Source organism: Meriones unguiculatus, chromosome 3 (genome assembly GCF_030254825.1).
Source record: "Meriones unguiculatus strain TT.TT164.6M chromosome 3, Bangor_MerUng_6.1, whole genome shotgun sequence".
NCBI lineage: Eukaryota > Metazoa > Chordata > Mammalia > Rodentia > Muridae > Meriones > Meriones unguiculatus.
This window is the reverse complement of record NC_083351.1, coordinates 4400828-4412880: the sequence shown is the minus strand read 5'-3', so window position 1 is coordinate 4412880 and position 12053 is coordinate 4400828. Positions and strand designations below refer to the sequence as shown.

Here is a 12053-nt window from a genome sequence, read left to right as displayed (position 1 = left end):
AGGGGCGCACACAACAGGCCTTGAGAATCAGGAGTGAGTTCAGTATGAACTTTGTACCATAACAAAAAGGCTGTGGGCCAGCTAAGAACAGCAAAGCCAGCAGCCCCTTCTGGCCACGGGAGGGGACGGAAATCACCTGGCCAGAGTGCCCAGACCTTCGGTAATGACTCACCACACGGGAACCGAGAGGTTGCCGAGGGGTGTGTGGAGACAGGCTGTCCTGCTTTGTCATGCAGCGAACCCAAGGGCCAGGCCCACTTCCCTGCCCCAGGAGCAGTTTATAGGTCAGCCCTGTCCAGGGACACGCGACAGATGTCAGAGCAGACTCACTGCAGAGACACTAGACAAGGCTGATGCTCTAGTTCAGCAGGGGGCGGGGAGAAGATGCTGAGAACAGCCTGATAGGCAACAAAGGTGGCCCAGGAGTCAGCGACCCCTGGCAGGGCAGGCCAGTGTCCAAGGGCCTGCATGACTACACTGCAGCTTTGCCAGCTCTCAGAACCTGTCCTAGCTGCCAAGGGGCCCAGAAGGCAGCATCACATGAGCAGCGCCACACACATGTGCAACCCCAGTCAGACACTGCCATACCCCTGTGAAGATAAAAAGGCCCAAGATGTCACCTTCAGCTCGCATATAAGCTCTGAAATGACCGGGGCTGCTTCCTGAACCCCAGGATGTGGGCCTGGGAGTGGCCACACCACACCCTTCTGCTAAGGCCAGGCAGGCGCTGCACTAAGGGAGGTAAGGAAGCTACGGCACTACAGTTTGTTAGAACCCTCACACCTCTACCTTCACACACATCGCAGCTCCTCCAGACCCTGGGGCACCCTCTGCTCCCTGGAAGTGAACTCCAGGCAACAGCAAAGCATGAGTGAGAACGGAGAACTGGGTGCCATCCCTGTCAAGAAGCACGCCTTGGGAAGGAAGGCCAGCACAGAGTTATACCCTCTAAGCGTGCAGGACAGTCAGAAGATAATGTCCGTGACATCAGGAAAGAGTGGACCCCACAGCTGCTAATCTGTGGTAAGACCCAGGACCAGGAGAGGAAGAAGCGGCCACCTGGAGAAGTGGGAGTGGGCCAGAGGGTGGGCCAGACGCTGGTTCTCCTCAGCAACAGCTTAGAACTCCTGACACACGGATGCTCACACATTGTTAAGAAAGCTAAAATAATAAAGGAGCAGGGGCAACAGGAGCCAAAAGCTGGCCACTGTCTGACCCCAGGAGGCTAGAGATGCAGCCCTCATTGTCTCCAGCACACACTAGAGACATGACCTGGCTCTGAGAAAAAAAAAAAAAAAAAAAGGAGGATATGATGAAGCCAACACTCAGCTCTCATACCAAGATCACTCATAAAATACACATATACATACATAGACACACACATACAGAGACACATGTACACACATATACCCCCACACATCAAGACATGTATACACACACAGATACATATACATACACAAATAAGCGCGCACACAGACACACACACACACACACACATGCACACATGCATGCGCACACCCACACCATCGCCACCAGTTCCACAAGCAGTGAGGCACACCTGAAAACAGGACTCTCGCCAGACCTTCAGCAGAGCCCGGCGTAGGCAGTGACCTTCCCTGCTGGGTAGCTGGAAGATTCTACCTCTGCCTTGGCCACTTGCACAGACCCTGAAGGGGTTCCTAGGGGAGTGAATTCCACATTGCCTCATTTGGCATTTGGTCATTCCCATAGAGGACCAGGCTCCGGGACAGACCCACTTCTACCCAGGGCTTAGCGAGGCCCTCAGCACCACAGACCTGTCAGGATCTAGGTCACAGCTGACTCCTCAACCCCAGAGGACAGGCGCCTCAGGCAGCGAGGGGGCTCCCTGGAGTTCTGAAAGCCCCACCCCAACACAGACTCCCTAGTGCTAACAGTGGTATAGTTTGTTCTTGTTCATTCACGTGTGAGGACTGTGTCCAGATGTTTGTGACATGGCAAAGGGAAGCAGGTCCCCATCCCGGTGCAATGAAAAGGTTATCACACTGGAACGAACACTTTTCCATTTACACTTCAACTGGATCCCTGAGCTAGCCTGCTGTTGTGTGGTTGTTCAATCAGAATTGAAACATCCGCTGCTGGAGGGAGGAGGGAAACACACAAGTCTCAGGAACTAAACAAAACTCACAAGGCTTATGACAATCCTAAAAGTTGTAAGACCTGCAGGCAACTGCTTATATAATCTTGGGCTTATATAAGCAGTATCAATTGCCGAGGAGAGTCTCCCCCAGCCCAGCTGCCTGCAAGCCGTTCAGGGAGCTCTAGGGACTTAAGTTCTGTGAGCATCATCCGTGCATGGGCTTTTCAGTGCTGCGGCTTCCCCTGAGTCAGCCATGTTTTTCCAAGTAACTCCATACAGTCATTGGTTCATGAAGCTAGACAAGGGTGGGGTTGCTTCATTAGTCTGCCCTCCGTGACCTGTCTGGAGTGGATAGACATTTGTTCACACAATACCTGGGTGACAGAACACCCTCCCAAACTGGTGCCAACCCCTCCCCTGCACACACAGAAGCACCCCAACCTCATCAGAAACCAACAACAGTGTCAAAGTTCACATGCGATGCAAAGTCACTGTTTGAGCCATTTTAGGACATCAAGTGCATTTAGGCATCAGACCTTGTACAGCTGCCACTGCAGTCTATCTCCAAGACATTTTTTTCCTCTTCTCCAGCCAAAACCCTGTTCCTTAAGCATCAAGCCCCAGACTGAGGAAATCAGGCATCTTTCTGTCCCCTCAGTTTGACTTTTCTATGTGCCTCATGCAAGCAGAGGCATTTGCCCCTTTGTACTTTGCCATGTCACTGAAAGAATCATCTTTCTGCACCTTACTAGTCCCAGAACTTTGGAGCATCCCTGCGGAATCTGTGTTACTTTTCCCATTCTCTTCTGCTCACCTGAGCACTCTCACCAGGAATGAGTTCACCACTACCCACCTAACCCAAAGACCTGATGCTCAAAGTGTGTCATTCCCCTGGGTCACTTACACTGGACCTGTGCCAGCAACACCAACTTCACAGGACCCAGCAGAATCCCAAGTCCTCCGCTCCCAGGCAGACCACACTCTCGGGCCCCGACGTTCAGGTCTCCTCCTCCAAGCAACACGCCTGTTCTATAACACACTGCGAACCCTCCTGTCAGTGATGCCGCCTCAGTCACGGCTGTTAGAAAACCAAAGAGGCAGCCTGACCTGGTCCTTGGGAAATTGCCTTCCCACTGGAAAACCTAAAGCTCTGGACAGACAGACTGTTGAGCCACTGGCACAAGCAAAGGGAGCCTTAGCAAACTGATGAGAAGGTGAGCTTGGGGCAGTTGCCAGGCCCAAGGGAGGTATCCATCAGAGACAGCCTTGCTTGGATGTGAGAAATGAGGCCTGAGGCAGAGTAAAGGCACAGATGGGGGCAAGGAACATGATAGAGGTTGGGGGCAGGGAAGCCTCCTCCAGCCAGTCAGGGCTATAAACTGAGTGGAGCAGGTTGAGACTGGGAAGCAACCCTCATGAATATGAACCTTGTCTCCTGGGACGTCTCCAAGCCTCTCAAGTCGGATCTGATGCAGGACACGGCTGATAGGAAAGTTGATGGCAAAGGAGCACAGCCGGAGCGGGAGCACTCCGGAGAGATCTCGGCGCCCTGCACTTGATGAGAGTGGTGAGTTCTGAGCCTACAGAAAGCAGAGGGGAACATAGCTCACAGAAGAGGCCCGTTGCATGACCACTCAGGAGTCGGGGGACCAAGAAGAAACGCAAGGAGGAACTGGGCTGAGCTGGCTCTTTGAGAGTGAAGCAGTGCTTGGGAGAACCAAAGACATCAGGGTGTGACTCAGGGAGAGAGGGGGAGGACCACCAAGACAGGGATGGATCCAGAGGGCCCCTGAGGTTCCTCACCAGTGCTCTCTATGGAAGGAAGCTCAGCCAAGATGAAACGTCCACCCACCACTAGGGGCAAGCAAGAGCAGAGCCTGAGGTCAAGAAAACCTGAAAAGATAAGAGGATCACGCTGAGCCTCCACATTTTCCTGCTGCTGGTTGCCTCTCTGCTCTCTCTGCCTTCCCTCTTCCTCCTCAGAGTTTTACTACTTACTGACTGAAAGCATTTACTGTTCATTACAGAAAAATTGTATTACTAGACCCCTATGTGTTGATGTGAAGGTGCCATCTATCTCAATCCAATTAATTAATTAGAAAACTGATGGTGTTTCCAGCACCCTTCTCTCGGGCATAAATAGTATTCCCTGGAAATCCCGGGATTCTCACTTAGATCCTAGGCCCTGCCCACCCTAGGCCCCGCCCATCCTGGCTTGGAAATAAATTAACCAGGATTTCTAAGTTGTGCTCTGCTGGGTGTATCCCCATCCTATGCTGTGTGTGTGTTCCCACCGTGTTGGTCCAGCGCTCCCTGTACCTCAGAGTGAGGATGGGGGAATCCAGCCCAAAAACCGCTCAGGAGGCCACCTGGCTGGCACAGTCCACCACCCTGGCCCCCAGAGGGAGGCCCTAACTGGCACCTGCATCTCCGGCTGCCACTGAGGAGCAGCAGAATGACTCCCGAGCGGCTTTCTTACTCCCTGTCACCATGGACTGTGTTGACAGTCAATGAAGTGCTATGTTCCTGGCTTCTAAACCCAGTTCTAGACCTTAGGCCTGGGAAGTCCCTGTAGCCTTGCAGCCCTTGCCTGCCTGGAAGTGCAGTGGTACAGACATTCAGACTGGGGGTGGGGGCACGGGGTAATGTCACCTCCTCTGGAGCTATAATTACAGGCGGTTGTGAGTCAACCCAGTGTGGATGCTGGTACCGAACTGGCATCCTGTGGAGAAACAGAAAGTGCGCTTAGCCTCTGAGCCACCTCTTTAGCCTCTTTAGCCGGCGTGGTGGAGATTTTAAGACACGGTGCCGAGCCCACAGCAACCGTTGAGGAGTGCAGAGCTGGTGTGCTGGCCCATCCCGAGGCTGGATCTGCCAGAAGGAGTAACGTGGAGGAGGACCAGGGCTCAGAGCTCCGCTTCTCCCCGTCCCCGCTCCTCCCACAAGTGCCCATGGAGGGAACGATCCAGGCACGTGGGTTACCCAAGAGCAAACCCAGTTGAAAATATTTCCATTCACACACAGGTGGAGTCAGATAAGGAATAACCAAACTAAACAGAAGAACTGTGAAATGGCCCCAAGCCCTCTGAGAAGCAGCACAGGAAGAGGCTCGGGGCTTATCTGGATGGGTGTGGGCAGTGTTCGGAACAACCTCACAGGACAAGGGGACACCTGCACCAGCGACTGAAGGAGGAGTGGGGTAACACTCCAGACAGAGGGAGGACTCTACTCCGAGATCATAAATCCTCCTGGCAGCGCAGGGAGGGTGGAGCCCCTGCAGGCTCCAAATGATATTCTAACCCTGCTGCGCACACAGCAAGTTCCAAGGAAAGACGCCCCCAAGGTTGAGTTTTCAGGCTCCCAGCTCCTTATAAGACAATACAGTCCTGAGCATTCCTCATTCAGCCCCGTGGCGGCCACACGCGACCCTGAGGCCCCAGCCCTGGGCATCCTTGAAACGCACCTCATTATGAACAGGTGCGAGGGGCTTCCAGGGCCTTCTCTAGAATTAGGGCGAGATTTGAGCAAGAGCGGTATTTATCCCAAGGGCCCCCAGCAAACCTCCGAGACAGCATGGGTCCCTCCGCAGTTCCTATACCAACATCTATATGTGGACTGATTACAACAATTAATTTAATAAGGATTCTTCCACACAAACAATGTATCATTTTATTAGCAAACTCTATAAATGTCAACGGTGCAATTCATTCTTATTAATTTTCTAAAATGAAATTAACAGTAGCTGCAAACAGAACTTGTATTGCCTTCCCATTCAGCAGAGTATTGGTGCCATTAATTCCTTAATATCAGGAGGCTGGTTTGCAGGAACTCAGCAGTTAACCGCACCAATTAATTTCAATACTGGAGACGGTGGGGGAGGGGATCCAAACTCAACTCAACAACTAATTTAGGAAGGTCCTTGAACAACCAGGGCAACTCGTCCTTCTCCTGGGACTAGAAGCTTTCAAGCATAAGCAGGAGAAGGTAACAGGCGTCTGCCTCTTCGCTCTGTCTGGAGGAAAGAAATGCAGGCTCCCGGAGCCTAAAGGAATTCCACTCAGTGCCTGGTGCCTCCGGCAGGCTGGGGGACGGGGCTCACAGACAGCAGTGAGGGACATGGCCTGTGAGGGACATGGCCACTCACTCCTGCACAGCGGGGCCCAGGCGTTATCTCCCCTGAGACGCTCTTGATGACAGGGGAAGACAGTCTGGATAGGAGGTCTACTTTCTAATGGAGACAAAAGGAAGGTGGAGGCTGGGCATGGTGGTACACACCTGAAATCCTAACACTTGGGCAACTGAGGGAGGAGAGGCAGAGAGAGAGGAGGGAGGGAAAAAGAGAAGAAGGAAGAAAGGGAAGGAAAGAAGGAAGGAGCAACGTGCTTTTAAGGAGCTTAAGAGATTTTTCATACCACTGTCACAAATACTACTGAGTGACAGAAACAAGCCTCAAAAATTAATCTGAATCTTTTATTCCTTCTCCTGCCTCTCATGTCCCTATACCCCACGACAAGAAGTCTTTATCCATTAGACCCCAAAGCCACTGAGTCCTGTGTGACCAGAAGTGCCAACCTTTTTTCAATTGATCCCCAAATACCTGGGCTAAAATATGAGAGAAAACTCCAGCCTTGCAACGTTCTAAAGCACGGTGGTCACAGCACACATGTGTGTGCGCATGTGTGAGTGCACCAGTATGTGCGTTTAAAACCCGCCATGTTCTGGAGTCCTTCGCTCAGGCTCAGAAATGGTTGTTTCCTCCAACTTGGATTCAAGGAGCGTGATGGCTAATGTTGTTAACATGGAAGAATCTAGAATTACCTAAGAGAAAACGCTCTGGGGTAACCGTTACCATGCTCCCACATTAACTTGGTGGAGGAGGGAGGGCGCAGCTGAACTGTGGGAGGCACACCCCAAGGGCTTCAACCCTGGACTGATGAAAAGGGGCCATGAGCTGAGCGTCAGCAGGCAGCTCCTTCTGCGTCCTGACTAGAACCTCATTGTGGCCAGCAGCTCACCCTGCCATCAGGCCTTCCTTTCCCTGATCAACTGTTCAGCCTCAAGCCTTGAGCCAAAATGAGCGTTTGTTTCCTGAAGGTGTGTTTTTGTCAGGTGTTTTGTCACAGAAACAAGAAAATGAATGAATACACCCTGTCGCATGAGGGAATGTTCCAAAAGCCAGAACTCATTCCTCCACAGCTCAGGGGGACAGATGGGCCTAACTCGAGACCAAGCATGCAGAGAAGCCATCTTCTTCTAATCCTGCTTCCAGTTGACAAATGCTGAAGACTTTTGTCCCTGTCCGTGTGTCGCAGGCTGAGAATTCCACCTCTTGGACTGAGCCAGTGCCCTGCAAGCCACCTTCCAGCTATCAAAAGCTCCTGGCCCTGTCACTGCTAATAGAAATGCCGTAGCAATTGGAAGAGACTGGCCGCAGATCTCTGATGATTTAGCATGAAACGTATCAAAAATAAAAACTTAAAGAGTTGGGCAGGAAGTAAGAAGCTGTCTTTAAAGTGAGCCCCAAATCCCAGGATCACCATCTTTCGCCTATAATAACATCACTTCCATGCACAGGACTCAGGTCAGCTATATTTTCACCAATTCCCTCCAGTCCCAGGTGGCAGGAGAAGTTAAGTGTTTGTGGCAGTTAGTGGGTTCAAGGACATTTACTGCCTAATATTTAGCCATTGCTTCTGATTTGGGAGCTCTTCCTCCCGGCAATCAAGAGTAACCCGGCTTTACCAGAGTATAAAACACGCTGAGATCCAAGCCGCAGCTAACTTAGTTTTCCTTTCTAGAAAGTGTATGCTGCGGTGGCAGGCGGGCACCTTCCCAGAATAAACTGCCCCCTGCCCCGCACCTGTCTGATAAGTTTCTGAGTGCCTGCCTGAAGGCTGGAGCCCAGAGCCTTCCTGTGAAAAGCCCCGGCAGCTGTTGCCTGGCATCTAATCCTTCTCATTGCGTTCACCACCACCGTCTTGGACCAATTAATGAGTGCTCCCCTTCACAGGCCATTGGGCACAACATGGCGCCGTCAAGTCGTTACCCTGCATTGAGTGGCTGAATCTTGTAATCCACGAAAGCCAATCATCTCTTCTCAGCATAGAAAGTTGGAAAACTGTGAGAGCTGGAACATTACCTTGTCTTAGGGGATGTGGTTAGCCATTCTTCGTGTTTCTCAAATGTTATTAAATAAGCCGCAATTTCCTGAAACAGAAGAATAAAAAGATAATGATAACGATTAGTTCATGTTGGACCCTGAGAAGAAGAAAAAAAATGTTGTTATTTTCCCCCCCGGCTGCTGTGCATCTTGGCCAGGCTGGAGCTTGGACACTTCTAGAAAAATGTTTACCTGGACACAGCTTCTCTTTTGATTCCCTGAGTCCTTTCCACACAACCAGCTACACAATCACCATCAAAGCCTGGGTTTCAAAAGAGGAGTCAGTAGCAAGGACAAAAATATTTCTCTGTGGAAAGAAAACATCAGAAACCCTTTGAGATCCCAAATGCCATTCATCTGAGGGAGGGAGACACACGCCAACAGGTCTCGGCCGCCACTCCGCTTCTCTGGAACTGGAGGTCTTTCAGCTTCCTCACCAAAGAGCTGCATCCTCTCAGCTTGACTCCCAACCCCACCCTGGAGCCGAATCACAGAGAGACAGAGAGACCGAGACAGAGAGACAGACAGACAGACAGACAGAGCCTGTCCCACTGTTAACTTGATCTATTGAGCAGAGCCTCAGAGAAGAGCCAAGGCAGCTGAGTTGCAGGCAAAGATTGAGAAAATGTGAGCACCTGAAGGTAAATTAAAAATTTATAAAGACAACAACAGCATCACAGGTAGAATTACTGATTTATTAATAATTTCCACAAGAAGCCAGCAAGAGGCACCAGAGTAACTCACTATCCCGTTTCTCAGGCATGACAAGGCCCGTTCCCTCCAGATCACAACAGATCTGCTAACACGAAATTGTCTGGGATTGTAAGTTAATTAAGGTTGGGTTGGTACACACTTCCCTTAACTGGGTGGCAATATGACACAGAGATGCTGCTGCGGAACATGGGGGTTGGGCCCCCTCATCTCTCACTGCAGCCGAGTTCCCCTGAATGTCTTAGAGTACAGTAACTGTCTGTCCAGAGGCCATCAGCCCCTTAGGCTTGGACACCTGCATCTGACCCCTGTGACCAGTAGCCTTAGAGGAGAAGGAATAGACACTCTCACCATCCAATATACAGTTACGGGCAGAGATACCTGCTGTGCCATGAAGACCACCAGGGCCAGTAAAGACCAAGACCTTCTGTGATAATAAATGGCCATTGCCACATCCTTTGGAAGTAAGAGCCCATGCCACCACAGCCTAGAAGACTGCACCTCACAGCAAGAACTCGGGGAACAGCAGGTGATGACAGAAACGACTGCTTCCTTGTCCAAGTTCCTCTCATCGATTTTTGGCTAACAGAAGAATGAGCCCACAGTGCTGTCATCCCCAAGCCCTTTGAAATTCCTCTCTTTGGGAAAATCCTTCCCCGGGCTCTCATCATACATCAGTGACCGCATGCCCAGGCCAGCCCGTTTCTCTTGTCAGGACAGGACTGGCTGTCCCTCCTCCCCACGCCCACAGCTCCTCCCTCTGTGTGCAGGATTGCTCATGGTGTGTCCTAATTGTCTGTTGATTTGTGTAGCATCCCCATCGGACCATGCAAGAGTGAGGGCTATGTCATCGCTGATGCATTCACAGCACTTAACGGTGTCCTGGGGTACAGGGGGAAACCTAATGTCTATTGGATGCAGGAGGAGTGGGTACATGGGTGGGTAAACAGGTGGGCAGAGAGATGGTTGGGAAGGTAGATGTCTAAATAGATGGTGGGCAGGTGGAGGGAAGGAAGGATGGGCAGGTGGGTGAATGGGTGCATTGGTGAGCAGGTGGAGGGAAGGAAGGAAGGATGGGCAGGTGGGTGAATGGGTGCATTGGTGAGCAGGTGGAGGGAAGGAAGGATGGGCAGGCAGGTGAATGGGTGCATTGGTGAGCAGGTGGAGGGAAGGAAGGAAGGATGGGCAGGTGGGTGAATGGGTGCATTGGTGAGCAGGTGGAGGGAAGGAAGGATGGGCAGGTGAATGGGTGCATTGGTGAGCAGGTGGAGGGAAGGAAGGATGGGTGGGCAGGTGGGTGAATGGGTGCATTGGTGAGCAGGTGGAGGGAAGGAAGGATGGGTGGGCAGGTGGGTGAATGGGTGCATTGGTGAGCAGGTGGAGGGAAGGAAGGAAGGATGGGCAGGTGAATGGGTGCATTGGTGAGCAGGTGGAGGGAAGGAAGGAAGGATGGGCAGGTGGGTGAATGGGTGCATTGGTGAGTAGGTGGAGGGAAGGAAGGATGGGCAGGTGGGTGAATGGGTGCATTGGTAGGCAAGCAGATGGATGCAGGGCTGGGTTGGCAGGTGCATGGGTAAATGGGTGGGTGGGTGGACTGGTCAGTGGGTGGACACCATGTAGATAAATTTGCATTCATGAGTGAAATGTATACATGTCTCTGTGGGTAGTCGTGCCTGTGTGTGTAGTAAGTGGGTGTATTTATGGCTGGAGATAGTTGAAGTGAGACCTGAAAAATGTCAAAACAGTAGCTCTGGAGCGCAGCTTCACAGTTATTTCATTAGCTGAGTTGCCACAGAAAGGCAGCTCAATACCACTGCAAAGGGCCTGTCTATAAGCACACAGACCTGGCCTTGGGTCCCCTCAGGCCGGCTGCCTCGTGTCGAACACATTGTTTAACTCACCCAGACCCCGGATCCCTCTGAGCATAGGAAAATATCACCTCCAGGGTCAGTTACAGGGAATGGTAGTCCTTACACCACACCGACAGCCACGGTGTGTCTGTGGACAGAAGCTTCCATGATCAGCTTTACAAGCTCTTCACAGTGTGAAGCAGCTGTCCGGAGGCCCCTGGGGAGGTAGCCGGTGACAAAGCAGTCCAGGCCACAGGCATCTGACAGGCATCTCTCCCTGGCCTGTACCCTTACAGCCAACTCTCCCACACTCACACTCACGATGGACGGTGATGCAGGAGCAGTAAGGGAAACTGAACCCTCCCCACCCCCGGCTGCTTATAGCCACAGGAACTCTAAGACACCCCAGATCCCTGCCTGGGCCAAGGGTCACACCCCACTGACCCTAAGGATGGGGGCCTGGGACATCCCAACACCCTTGCCTCCAGCACTCTACAACCCACAGGCCCACTGACCTTCGCAGACATCTTTCCACCCGCGTCCGCTACAGCCAGGCAGGGTTCCTCACTGCCGTGTCCTCCGAGGAGGAAAACCTCTCCTGCCCCTTGCTGTGCTAAGGACACTTGCTAAAGCACCTGCTGTGTGGCAGCCCAGGAATGAGAGCACTGTGAAGGCTGTACAGCCCATGAACTCACAGTCAAGGATGGGGAAAGATGTGTCAGCCACAGAGCGGTGGCCCTGCAGGAACATGGTGTGCTCGGAAGTACAGCCAAGGGTCAGCACGGGCCTGCTAGGCCAGTGTGTGGACAAACAAGGGACCAGGAAATCACTCAGCAAGGAGCTTCCCTTGGCCACTGACTGTGTGTGTGTGTGTGTGTGTGTGTGTGTGTGTGTGTGTTGTTTCTCCCTATCTGTGACACATCGCACACAGCTTGGAAGAGCATCCACCCCACTTAATAACCGCTTTCTGAGCAAGGAAACTAAATCTTTGCACCCAGATCCTGCCTCTGCAAGGTCAGCGTGGCTGGACATGACACCAGGGGCTGTCACATGCTGTTGCTGGTCTCCGGGTGTCCCAGGAGTGCCTGGTTCACCCATTTAACTCTGGCCTCATGCTACCAGGTCTTTCCTGCCCATTGCCCTTGCCAGAGTTCACTCCTTCCTCACCAGATGGGGGGGCAGTGGCTGGATGTTGCCCTTTCAAAACTTAGGA

General features: G+C 52.1%; 1 protein-coding gene across 18 annotated transcripts in view; it reads right to left on the bottom strand.

The window, feature by feature from the left end:
• The window catches only part of Camta1 (calmodulin binding transcription activator 1), a 792350-nt gene that overhangs the window by 508775 nt on the left and 271522 nt on the right, over positions 1 to 12053 (bottom strand). For 14 of the 18 annotated variants that reach the window (XM_060379005.1, XM_060378998.1, XM_060379000.1 and 11 more), the window contains one exon: positions 8259 to 8326. The exons of the other annotated variants lie outside the window; for them this stretch is intronic. In XM_060379005.1, the coding sequence (XP_060234988.1) occupies positions 8259 to 8326 (68 nt within the window). The remainder of the gene's footprint in view (positions 1 to 8258; positions 8327 to 12053) is intronic. 18 annotated transcript variants of the gene reach the window in all.